The sequence below is a fragment of the Aspergillus eucalypticola genome, assembly GCF_003184535.1.
Source record: "Aspergillus eucalypticola CBS 122712 chromosome Unknown BO83scaffold_16, whole genome shotgun sequence".
NCBI classification, from domain to species: domain Eukaryota; kingdom Fungi; phylum Ascomycota; class Eurotiomycetes; order Eurotiales; family Aspergillaceae; genus Aspergillus; species Aspergillus eucalypticola.
Genome location: NW_020290290.1, coordinates 466,496 through 478,088, shown reverse-complemented (window position 1 = coordinate 478,088; position 11,593 = coordinate 466,496). Strand labels below are relative to the sequence as shown.

The 11,593-nt window shown below is 51.2% G+C and overlaps 4 protein-coding genes across 4 annotated transcripts; 2 read left to right on the top strand and 2 right to left on the bottom strand.

Moving 5' to 3' along the window:
- Positions 1 to 415: 415 nt before the first annotated feature.
- BO83DRAFT_379421 (curved DNA-binding protein (42 kDa protein)) lies at positions 416 to 2,571 on the top strand. The gene is made up of 5 exons (XM_025531505.1): positions 416 to 558; positions 838 to 921; positions 992 to 1,096; positions 1,167 to 1,979; positions 2,047 to 2,571. Exons 1-5 carry the CDS (start codon positions 531 to 533, stop codon positions 2,235 to 2,237), a joined length of 1,221 nt encoding a protein of 406 aa, XP_025387022.1. The 5' UTR covers positions 416 to 530; the 3' UTR covers positions 2,238 to 2,571.
- Positions 2,572 to 5,012: 2,441 nt separating this feature from the next.
- Positions 5,013 to 7,671, top strand: BO83DRAFT_389891 (putative PHD finger domain protein; the record flags this gene model as incomplete). The annotated part of the gene is made up of 3 exons (XM_025532827.1): positions 5,013 to 6,364; positions 6,421 to 7,200; positions 7,263 to 7,671. The coding sequence occupies 3 exons, from the start codon at positions 5,013 to 5,015 to the stop codon at positions 7,669 to 7,671; spliced, it is 2,541 nt and encodes an 846-aa protein (XP_025387021.1).
- Positions 7,672 to 8,891: 1,220 nt separating this feature from the next.
- BO83DRAFT_58429 (uncharacterized protein) lies at positions 8,892 to 9,506 on the bottom strand. Its single transcript, XM_025537454.1, has one exon. The coding sequence runs from the start codon at positions 9,302 to 9,304 to the stop codon at positions 8,996 to 8,998; it is 309 nt and encodes a 102-aa protein (XP_025387020.1). The 5' UTR covers positions 9,305 to 9,506; the 3' UTR covers positions 8,892 to 8,995.
- A 24-nt stretch (positions 9,507 to 9,530) lies between these two features.
- On the bottom strand, positions 9,531 to 11,548 carry BO83DRAFT_340272 (putative lectin family integral membrane protein). Its single transcript, XM_025528574.1, has 7 exons — positions 11,056 to 11,548; positions 10,926 to 10,992; positions 10,797 to 10,867; positions 10,562 to 10,742; positions 10,320 to 10,514; positions 9,750 to 10,266; positions 9,531 to 9,686 (listed from the first exon to the last, which is right to left on the bottom strand). Exons 1-7 carry the CDS (start codon positions 11,142 to 11,144, stop codon positions 9,559 to 9,561), a joined length of 1,248 nt encoding a protein of 415 aa, XP_025387019.1. The 5' UTR covers positions 11,145 to 11,548; the 3' UTR covers positions 9,531 to 9,558.
- Between the last annotated feature and the right edge of the window lie 45 nt (positions 11,549 to 11,593).

The following is an 11,593-nucleotide window of genomic DNA, read 5'->3' as shown; positions in this document are numbered from 1 at the left end:
GCTCGGTAACCGTCTGAAGCTCGAAAGAAAAGCTCGGGGAGTTCTGCCGAGACAGAGCATTGGTCAACCCAATCAATTACCAAAAGACAGGAGAGTCCGGAGTAGTTAATGTGAAGGGGAATGCTGAATAGCGGGTTGGGCGTCAAAAGGGCCAGCCAGTCAAGCAGGCAACGAAACAAACCACAAGGTTTTGTTACTAATTGAAAAGAAATGGTAGGCGGTCAGCTGCACAATAGCGGAGGGTAATAGCAAAACATCCAGATACCAAGCCCTACTCGGAAAGGGAAGAGAACCCCACCGCCAACGCAGCGAAAAACCAGGCCGAAGCCCCCGCTCCAGGTGTATTGGTGGTAAATAATACGGTGCGGTGCACACGACTCCATTCTCACTACTAGTAAGGTTCTCCAGCTCTCCAGCAGAGTCCATTTTCCTCTTTTCTCTTACTGTTGTGCTAGAACTACTGCTCCCCCAGATACCTTCATCTGTAATTCTTCCTCGCAGCAGCGCGAGGATCCCCTTATCGATACACAATGGCTGAGACTCAGGCCCCCGAGGTTGGTAAGTGCTCATGCCACATCCCAGCTACCCCTCTTGGTCCCTCCAATTTGAAAAAAGCTCCGGCGTTTGTGGGCTCCCGCTTGCTTTCGTCGTCATGGTTCGGCTTAGGTTTGGCGACGACTCTGGAGCAGCGGACGAGCGTTACGGAACGATCGCAACCTGCCCTCGTCTTGAACTGACTGTCAAATATCTTCATCTCTATCATCACCCTACAATCTCCGGCTTAATCATGCCTGTTCACTCTCCACCCTAACTAACCCGGCCTCGGTCCATTTCTAGACTACACCCTCAACAACCCCGACACCTTGACCAAGTACAAGACCGCTGCTCAGATCTCCCAGAAGGTTCTCGAAGCCGTCTCAGGTGTGTGATTCCTCGACCCGGGCGTCTGCGCCTTGTTTAGGGCTACGAAATTCTAATCTCGTGATACTAGGATGGTGTGTTGAGGGCAGCAAGATCGTTGAGCTTTGCCAGAAGGGTGACCAGCTCCTCGAGGAGGAGATTGCCAAGGTCTACAAGGGCAAGAAGATCCAGAAGGGTATGTTCCCTTTGTTAGTCCTGAGAAACCAGTGTCAGATCAGCGAGTTAACGTGATGCGCCGGGGAAAGGTATCGCTCACCCCACCACTGTCTCTCCCAGCTCCTATGTGACTCCCTACACTCCCCTGGTGTCCGACGCTCAGGAGGCCGAGACTACCTTGAAGGCCGGTGAAATCGCCAAGATCCAGCTTGGTGCTCAGATCGATGGCTTCGGTACCATCGTTTGCGACATGGTCGTTGTCGCCGACAGCAACTCGTCTGCCGATGTGGTGACCGGCCGCGAGGCTGACCTTATCCACGCCACTCACTACGCCAACGAGCTTCTCCTGAGACTTATGGTTCCCCCTGGCCTGCTCGCCAGCGGAACTGATGAGGAGAAGCAGAAGGCCGCTGCCCAGAAGCCTCCTACCCAGGCTCAGATCACTCAGTTGATTGAGAAGGTTGCCAAGGCCTACGACTGCAACGTTGTCGAGAACACCACCAGCTGGCTGTTCGACCGCAACGAGATCGAAGGCGAGAAGAAGATCATCCTCTCGCCCGGCGCTGGTGTCAAGGGCGAGGGTGTCCCCGAGGTCGGTGAAGTCTGGGGTGTTGAGCTTGGTCTGTCTCTCGGATCCGGAAAGGTCAAGACCCTCCCTCACCGTGCTACTCTCCACCGCCGTACCACCACCACCTACGGCCTCAAGCGCCCTAGCTCCAGACAGACTCTCTCCGAGATCGTCAAGAAGTTCGGCCAGTTCCCCTTCAGCTTGCGCCAGCTGGATGATGAGAAGTCTGCCAAGGTTGGTGTTGTCGAGTGTGTCCGTGGTGGTGTCCTGAGACAGTACGAGCCCGCCGGTGATGCCGACAACGCTCCCGTGTCCCGCGTCCTGACCACTCTTGGTATGTTTTGCCTATTCCCATTGATCTACGGTTGCTCCAGAAAATATCTCTTCTAACAAGGCTCTAGCTATTACCAAGAACGGCATCACCCGTCTTGCCGCTCCCACCACCCCTGATCTTTCCAAGTTCCAGACGGACAAGAAGATCGAGGACGAGGAGATCCTTGCGATCCTCGAGCGCCCGTTGGCCAGATCCACCGGCTCCAAGAAGAACAAGAACAACAAGAAGAAGACCGCCGCCAAGAAGGCTGACGAGTAAATCATCGTCTGACCTGGGCGTCACATCTGCCGTGTCCGTGGGCGTGTTGGTTTGGCTCAAATGAAAGCCTATGATTTCTTTGCAGGAAACATTCTTCGTCATACCGAAGCATTGGCGATGCGCGCCATTACAACGATCCTTTTTGGAGTTGCATCCAGGGAGTTCTGCAGATGATGAGGGATGGGGGAAATCCGTGCGAAAGATGAGCCATGTGGGAGACTGATGTCTTCCATAATACCCTATTACAAAACCTGTTGTTACATAACTAGTTCAGAAGTTCAGAAGATGTGATATGTAAATGCTTGAATAAAAAGGAAGCAAAAAAATGAGGCAGAACATCTTGCTTTCCATCAACATTACTAGATCTATCCGGCCTATGTATACCGGTCTGAGATTTGCCTCCGATGTTGTGCATATCACGCTTTTACCTTTGCCGCATTTATACATGAATGCAGGTGTTCCCGGAATGATTTCTTTCTACTCGCTTTTATGTGCAGGCAATGGAATTATGTACGATGATCCGTTCGGACTTCAGTTGTATCTAACGGTGAGGTCAGCATAACCCGGCCCCTTCCCCATGGCCTTCAGAGAAGAGGACATACCGCCCCCGATGAGCTTTCCGGTCAACCAAGCATTAGATCATCTCTTTCGGTGCTTCAAGGGGGTGTGGTATATCTCGGGAGACTGTCATACTGGAGAGGCAAGTTGCTTGCCCAGCCGTTGCCGCCACCCCACCCCCGACAAAGGCTTAAGGAAAGGCAACATTTAGTAGTTCTCTTTGTCAGTATCATTAAGCTTGGGTCCGATAGTTTCTCTCTCTTTCAAGTAGACTGTTCGTTCTGTTCAACAGTAGGGTTCAGCATATAGCCATCTACCGGCAGTGGAGTCAGCCAGTTTGTTGGCTTGGGGCGGGATGCACGGAGTGAAGGAGGACCAGCTGTCTATCCAAGAAGGTCGATTTGAGTGAACATACTGTGTTCAGCCCGTCCCAGCTCATTCACTGAGAGCATCCTAGAGGTGTGTTGGGCAGTCTGGTGTTGAGAGGGCTTGGAGGTTGAAGGAGTGGGCCAACTGACCTCCGTCTGGCTTCTCCCCAATTCTTCCTCCTCTTCCATCTTCCATCTTCTCCCTTCCCTGTGCCTTTCCCCTTTCCACTTCCTACCCAAAGTTCTCCTGCCGACTTCCATCATCTCAGGACGGTTTAATATTCTGAATACAGGAGAAACATCTGCTGTCTACTTCTCTAGAATACTTGCGGCAGCGTCGTACCCTTCTTTTCCCGCGGCTGCAAACTCGCTCTCAGTGACATCGGAGTATCATTCACTCACTTGCTTCACTTTCCCCAAAGAACCCCAGCCACAACAGCTTTCTTAACTACTCGCTTTTCCCCTTTCAGATTTCTATTCTCTTCGCATTCTTGATCATTCTTCTACAGCGTGTAGCTCAAGTTATTACCTGAACAACACGTCCAAGAATCACATCTCCTTGCTCTTCCGCATCCTCAACCCCTCCTACTCATCAGTCTGATATCGGAACCTTTCCAGAGAAGTCAGCCACGATCCTTCTGCATAGAGAACACACGCGTTGTGTATAACACCTTGCAGAATTCTCGTTTGCGAACTTGACCTTTCTTCTGAGTTTCCGGACGCTGCTCTCCTGCTTCCTTGTTTCTCTTCAAACTTTCCCATTCATCCATTCCTCCTCACTAACCTATATCTTCTTCCGCTTATCCATCATCTTCTTCGTTTGTCTGCTTTTCAGAGAGAAGGTTCGCTTTGCTTGAGGTTTCAAACGCTTCACCAGATTGTTCTTTGTCGTTGAATCCAGCAATCTCCTTCTTTGGCATCTACATCGGCACATACATCGTGTCTTCTTCCTTCCAATACGTCATCTTTGTATCAGCTACAGCAGAAGAAACTGCTCCGAGGATTGCTGATTGACTTTGTCGTACCTGGTAAGTTTGATTAAAGTCCTGGAGCTGTGTTCTGCGCGTGTGTTCTCCTTCCCCAGAGCTTGGCTTACTCCTACGGACCAAGTCGGTGCTCGTGCTTTTGTCTTCTTGTGTCTTCTCCTGCTGCTGTATGTATCTTAAGCACTGGATGGACCTCATTGTATCATCAGGACGCTTCCATATAGTCCGCTTGCGTTGGGCATCAGATTTGGACTTGGAAAGCTTCAGGATGTTGAACGGCTGACCCAATCACAGGACTTGAAAACTTTCTGAAATAACTCAGCCTTCATTTTGATTCCTACACATCCTCGATCCTATTGCAGCTTGTGTCATATAAGGCACTTAGGCAGGATTTACAGAGTTGTGTTGGCTCTTATTACGATTCTATCTCACGGCCCCTTGACGCGTATCATAGGGTCACTCTAGTAAGCACTCCACTCCAGAAAATGAAGACAATAAATCTTCTATTATATACAACACGAAATCCACTTTCAAGAATCTAATGTACTTGGAAACCAGATCGAGGGTGTCTGGTATTTTTGTGGTTGACAGAGCTCCGCGGCGAACCCCCTAGAGGGAGGCCTGATTGGGACTCGAAAACTTCCGGCACTCCAACTCCGCAACCTTTCTTCCTTCCATCAACCCGCAGACAGCGCGCGGGCTGGCCTCGATTCCAACCAGCCACGCTGGGCACGCTCGGTGTTTGCTTGGAATCTATTAATCAGTGAGTAATTGTCATTTCAATTCGTCTGTCGCAACTTTTTGTTTCCGCAGGCTAACCCTGGCTTTGTAGCCGTTGCAACTTGCGAGCCCTGTCTACAACAATGGCTCCGAATCTCCGTTCGTCGTCCCATGCCTGGTCGAATAACTCTCGCCCCTCCACTCCACTTGGCGCACCTACTACTGCAAGCACTGCTTCTTCGCTCACCGATTCTACACGGCCTCGTAAGCAGCGCCGCACTGGCTGGAACAGCCGCGTGGCTACCGATCCTCCTCAGGACCCGCCCTCTCGTACCCAGTCGCGTTTGGAACAATCGAAGAATGAGGCTTCAGACACTCTGAGTGATACAAATCTTCTTGATAGCAGTGCCGGATGGGTTGAACCACCATTGAGAGAGCCTGAACCCAGCTTCGCAGACACGCCATGGTGTAATGTGTCCCATCACGCGAACCCCGTACTGTCCAGTATGCGCCCACTGGGAACCATGCCGTCGGCTGCCGACTTGCGCAAGGTTGGACTGGCACCTATCAAGCCCAGTGTCCAGAACATCTCTGCGAAGAAGGAGTCACGGGCCACACCGAACGGCGAGGGAGGTGATACCAAACCTCAGACCCCCTTAACGCCCGCCGAAGAGCCGATGGACGAACCTCTGTCTACTAAGAACAAGGCCTCGCCGGACATGTCTGCTTTTACTTCTCTGCCTGTTCCTACATCGACCGATGTAGACGTCGATCGGATCAAGATTGCTGTCGAAAAAGCCCTCCGACTGGCGCTAGAGACCAACAATCGCCCTGTTTCACGCGGTCTCATCAGATTGTGGGAGACATGCAACAAAGACCCTTTTGCGCTTTCTATTCTCGACGGCATCTGCCAGGAAAATCCCGGCCCGCGGGAACGCTCAGCCTTCCAGAGTGTTATGCGCGCTGCATGGAAGGAGGTCCAGGCCGAAGCCGACGAAGACATTGCCGCGGCACCTGTCTTGGCTCGCCCCCGGTCGGCCAGCAGCATTTCATCACTCTCTTCGGCGGTCTCCCTTGATGCCGAGACTTTTGCCCCCGGCATGGCTCCTGGAGCGGCAAGTTCCCGTGCTCGCGCCAGGGGTAAAAAGGCCAAAAGGGGTGCACCTAAGAGGAAGGAGCCAGTCGCCCCGCCCAGTGCTGCTACGGCTCCCCCACAGAAGCATGCGCTTGAAGACGAGCCGAACCCCGAGGAAGAGGCACGATTCAAGCGTACTCGCCTGCAGAAGCCTCTCCCAACCATTATAGCTTTGGAAAGTCAGATGCGTTCCTCATTGGCTTCTGACCCACAACAGTCTAATGTGCCATCTCCTGTCCCCACTGCAGCCAGTAGATCTCAACCAGCATCACTGGGAGCTGGCGTGAGTAGCAGACAGCGCTCTGAGAGTCCAGCCAGTAGTGATGCCGGCGACAACCGACGACTGACACCTACCCTGACGTAAGTTCCCCTTGTCTCTTTACCACTTGTTCCTCTGAGCACTAACATGCTGGCAGAAGCGACAACGAACGCCAGGAGAACAACGACTTTTGCCACAATTGTAACGGAAGCGGCCAGCTGCTGTGTTGCGATGGCTGCCCAAATTCTTTCCACTTCTCCTGTCTTAACCCGCCATTGGACCCGGCAAACCCTCCAGAGGGGGATTGGTTTTGCCCGAAATGCTCGTTGTCAAAGCCTATGACGTCTTTGCTGGGTTCCCTGGACAACGCTCCGCAGAAAGACTACCTCTTACCCCTTGGCATCCGCGATTACTTCACCGGTGTGGTTACGGGCGAAGAGAACAAATACGATGAGGTCGTGCCACTTCCCAAGTTCTATCCCCGCCGAGGGGCCCGGCATGGCCGTTATGATGACCCTTATCTGCTACGAACACAGGATGCCAAAGGCAATGTGATTCTTTGCGCAGCTTGCGGTCGCACGAGTGGCGGCCGTCAGCCCATCATCCAGTGCGACTATTGTCCTTGTGCTTTCCACATGGACTGTTGTGATCCGCCTATGCCCATGCCTCCCATCCAGAAAGGCGGAAGTAATCGTAGGAACCACAGCTGGATGTGCCCCAACCACGTGTGGCATGATCTACAATACTGGGTCAAGGACGAGGAGGGATACGATGTGCTAAAGCGCATTCGTCGTCCGAAGCGACCCCGAATGGTCGACGTCGAAGTCCTTCCAGATGAGGATGAGGTCGAGAGAATGGAGGAACAGGAAGAGGAAGGTATCATGTACCGTGTGTCAGAGCGCGGTCTAAAAATGGACTTCATCCAAACAGTCAAGAGGTGAGTAGACTCTTAAGCGTGATTATTGGTTAAATCTCTGACTTGTCTGACTTGTGGAGAAGGGAAAACGAAGAATACAAGCTGATGAAGGAGGCCGCGGGCAAATATCTGGACTATGCCACCTCAGAATTCGACAAGCTCGTGGCCAAGGCCAATGCATTCTACTCGTCCCAGAAGCCTGCTCTTCCGGAAGACGACACAGCGGCTGCGATCTTGAACTCACGCACTATCGCTGAGCGGGAAGCGGCCGCGAACCTCATCTCACTCGCACAGGGCGACGGACCTTCTAGGCAAGGGCCTGAAGATGGAAAGATCGGTTTGCTTATAGACCAACTCAAGGCAAACGCTCCGCCCGATCTTCCCTCGGCCAACACGGAGATCGCCTCTCTTCGTGCTCTACAGAATTTAATTGAACAACGCATTCAGGTGCTGAATGCGCAGTCGGAGCCGCCCCAGCCAGCCAGCACTTAGTCCATCGCCGTTCCATCAGAGGAATAACTTCAAATATCGTCACAGTCAAACTCCATCATCGAATCAATTTACTCGGAGCCTATTACGTTGCCAGTCACGGCAACTTTCTGTCGGGAACAGCCATTCCGTTCTCGATAAACAAACAGCAAAACCGAAAAAAGAAATGAAAAAGAAACAAAAAAAAAACAGGACAAAAAATTTCCAAAACACATATCAAAACAAAAGGACAAATTAAAGAGAGGAAAAGAAACACCAGGCTAATCCTCTGTGCATAGATTAAAAGCCACAACCGGTGTCTCCGCACTGAGACACTATCGGTTGTCACATATCGGCGATGATTCGCCTTGTCAGTGTCACTTGCGCCAGACCAAGTCGGCGCATGCTATACAAAGATTTCTAACACTTCAACCTTCTATAATATTACGCCATGCTACGACCTTGGTTAACTACTATTTGTATTGCTGTTCATGTTTCGGTTTGGCGCGGCGCATCGCAGTGATTGGCAGGGATCACCCGTGGCATTAGGGAATAAGGCGTCGGCGTCCTACTACAGTTTCCACATTAGATGGTTTTAAGCTTTTCTGTGCAAAAAAACCATGGTCCCATTTCGGCTTATTGAACATTCGGCGCATACAGAGCATGGCATCCTTGGGCATATTGATTGAATCTTGCATAAGAAACGCAGCAATAGCTGCGAGGCATTTTCATGTTCCTTTCCCATTTCAATGTTTTCTTTTTTACTTTTTATTTTTATTTTTTCAATGTCCGGTCCCATCTCCCCCGGATGGACCGGCCGGGGGAGATAGGCCAATTTTTTCACTCATGTGTGTTTTTCAGACAATGCTGGGTAGACCGAGACGCACCACACCCACCACATCAAGAGGGACCTACCCCTAGAATGGTGGTGCATCTCGGTCTACCCAGGAGAGATGGGCCAATTTCTTTTCTACTCTCATGTTTTTATCGACAACGTTGGTAGACCGAGACGCACCACACCATTCAGATCCAAAAGGGACCTACCCTTTATTCATGTTTAGTGGTGCGTCTCGGTCTACCAACACACAAATATCCATTTCTGAAATTTCATGCAATTTTACACTTCATTTCCGTTCCATCCACTCCATATCTCTCCGTATAAGTCCGGTAGTAGTAGTAGTAGTAGTAGTAGTAGTAGTAATGGTACTAATTCCCCCCTCCTTTCGCCCTTCTGGTTCCGTAGTATCCGGGCAAGTTACCGCACTACGGAATTTACTCGCAGAAAAGTCGGCTTTAATCAGAATCCTTCGATTCCTCCTTCCTTCTCTTGTCCTGGAGGTTAGTGATACTACGTACTAGGTTGGGCCTGATTAGCATATAATTCGGATGCTGTAATGTATATCAGAGGATTTGGAGTCGAATGAGGCAGGCCAAGGTTGATCAATATCATAGGATGATTTTGTCTGGAAATTAAATTAATACATTTACGCATTGCAAGCTGTCTAGTAGACACATCGCTTGACGAATAGATCAATGAATTGATTGACTGACTGATTGATTGATTGATTGACCCCGGAACAGACCATCTATATTGCGCTTCACCGCACAGGACAGTAAACGAGATCAAAGTCAAGCAAGTGTATTTGTAGGTGTACATGTACAGAAGACCCGGGGGTATTTGAGGAACGCGAGATAATATAACGTTGGCTAGTATAAGATAAAAGAATAGTTACACATGATGGGAAAAATCAGATAACGAAGAGAAGGAACACCCACACCGTACAACGGCGCTGTCGGGGTTCTCGTGATATCGTTCGTTACTGCAGACTGGCTGACTAGGGATGTCATTTCAAGTCGTCGGTAGAGGTACAGAGGGCGGGTTTGGGGGGGGGGGGGGGAGATGAGAGAAGTTTAGAGGAACTTCTTGGGCATGTTCGCACGGCGACGCTTGTAGACGATGTAAGCCACGGCGAGAAGACCCTGGAAGGCGATGATCATGCAGATGAAGAAGCCCATGCGCGGGGCGGAGGAGGTAATGACTGTGTGTGAACGAGTTAGTTGCTATTTGTATGATTTGGAAGAAGAAAAGGGGCAGTGCTCACCTCCCAAGAGGTTCTCGGTCAAGCTGAGGTGAGACGAGCGCAAGGTCTCCTGAAGCTGGTTAAAGCGGCCGTGGTAGTCCTTGCCCTCCAGGTCACGCTGGATGGTTTGCAGCATCTGTTCCAATTTCTGGAGTCTGGCGTCGAGGCTGGCGATCTGGTCCTTGCTGGCGAGCTTCTGGAGGAGCTCGACTTGGCGGTTGGCGGCCTTGGTGTCTTGGCTTCCGAGTTCACGAAGGATGTTGTCAGTGGCTTGATTGACGCCCTGAACGCGGTTGCTTAGGTCGGCAAACTGCTGCTCAAAGCCAGTGTTGACAGGGGGTGCCTGCTGCTGCTGTTGAGGAACGGCCTGTTGCTGAGCGGCAATGGGCTGCTGGTTGGTGTTCTGCTGCTGGACGGGCACAGTGCTGCCTGCTCCAGACTCGGCGGATTGGAGAACGAACTTGAAGACTTCGAAGGAGTCGGGGTTCTCGGGGGTTGCGGCGGTAAGACCAAAGACGTTGCCGGTAGGAAGAGCGACCTGCTTGGGTTAGGAGGTTGATGATAATGGAGATCTGACTTGGATGGACGTACCTTATCGGTGGAAAAGCACAGCTTGTCGTCGACAGTAACCTCGAAGACAGACTTGGTATGCTTCAGGCGGACGGTAGAGGGGCGTCCAAGGTTGCGGTAAGGGTAGTCGCAGTGACCAAAGGCCAGGCTATCAACGCTTCTGTGGCTCTTGTAGTCTGTAGTGCCATCGTTGAGGAACCCGCGCACACTTCCACCCTGGCGAAATATTAGCTTTGGCCATCAGACAGAAGTTTCTGACTTACCCTTCCGCCATGGCTATCAATGACCAGAGCAAAACCGTCGAATTGGTTGACGGTATAGATGCTGGAAGTGCCAATTCTGTCTTTGCCGTCCTTGGCATACCAGAGCTGGAGGTTACCTCCACCCCTTTCGGGACCAGTCGCTCGGAATTGGAACTCTGCAGTCCATTCCGATTGCGATACACTATAGAATTGGGTCAATATCAATAGACAAAGAGCAGACGCCGACAGGACTTACGGAGTCTGGGACCAAGCAAATCCCCTGGTGTTGCCAGGGTAAGGCGGTGTCAGGATAATCTTGTTAGAAAGCTACGGAGCAGTTAGTACACAATGGCTTCGCGCTTCATCATGGGAATGATCAGCATACGATGTCGGGATTGTGCGATTCTCCTCCAGTCTGCCACCCAGAAATGGCACCGCCATCTGTTGATAACCTGAGAGGCATTAGTAAATCAGGGATTGACTCAGGTGGGACCGATTAAGACTGTGACACTTACGTCTGGCCAAAGCCAAAGCTGGAGCTTTCAATCACCGATTGAGCTGCGGCAGTAGCAACCAAAGAAAGGAGAGAAGCAGGGATCTTCATGATGTCTATGCAATCGGAGGCTCGTCACGCAAACAAGTTATGCAGGTACTAAAGTTTCAACAAACAACAATGAGGGAAAAGGCTGAGTATGTAACCAAAGCACAGCAGAAGCAGTCAATGGGTAAGAAATAGAGAGGGATTGACAGCGGGAGAGCCAGATAAGAAGAAGAAGCAAGGTGAAGCTCCGAGTAAGCTTGGGTGTATCTTGTTACTGGTCCGACGACGATCTCCGGTTCAACAAGGCGGAGACAACGCGCGAGGTGGTCCACCCAACCACAATGGCGATCACGCAGAGACGAATTTCCCTGGCAATAGAGGTAGTTGCGGGGGAGAAGTCGACCAGATGACGAATTTCCAAGCTAGAGAGAACGACCGAGTGACGGACTCCTACGTCCGAAGCCAAGTCCATTGCCGCAGCAAATCGTAACAAGAAGATCTGCCGCGAAATG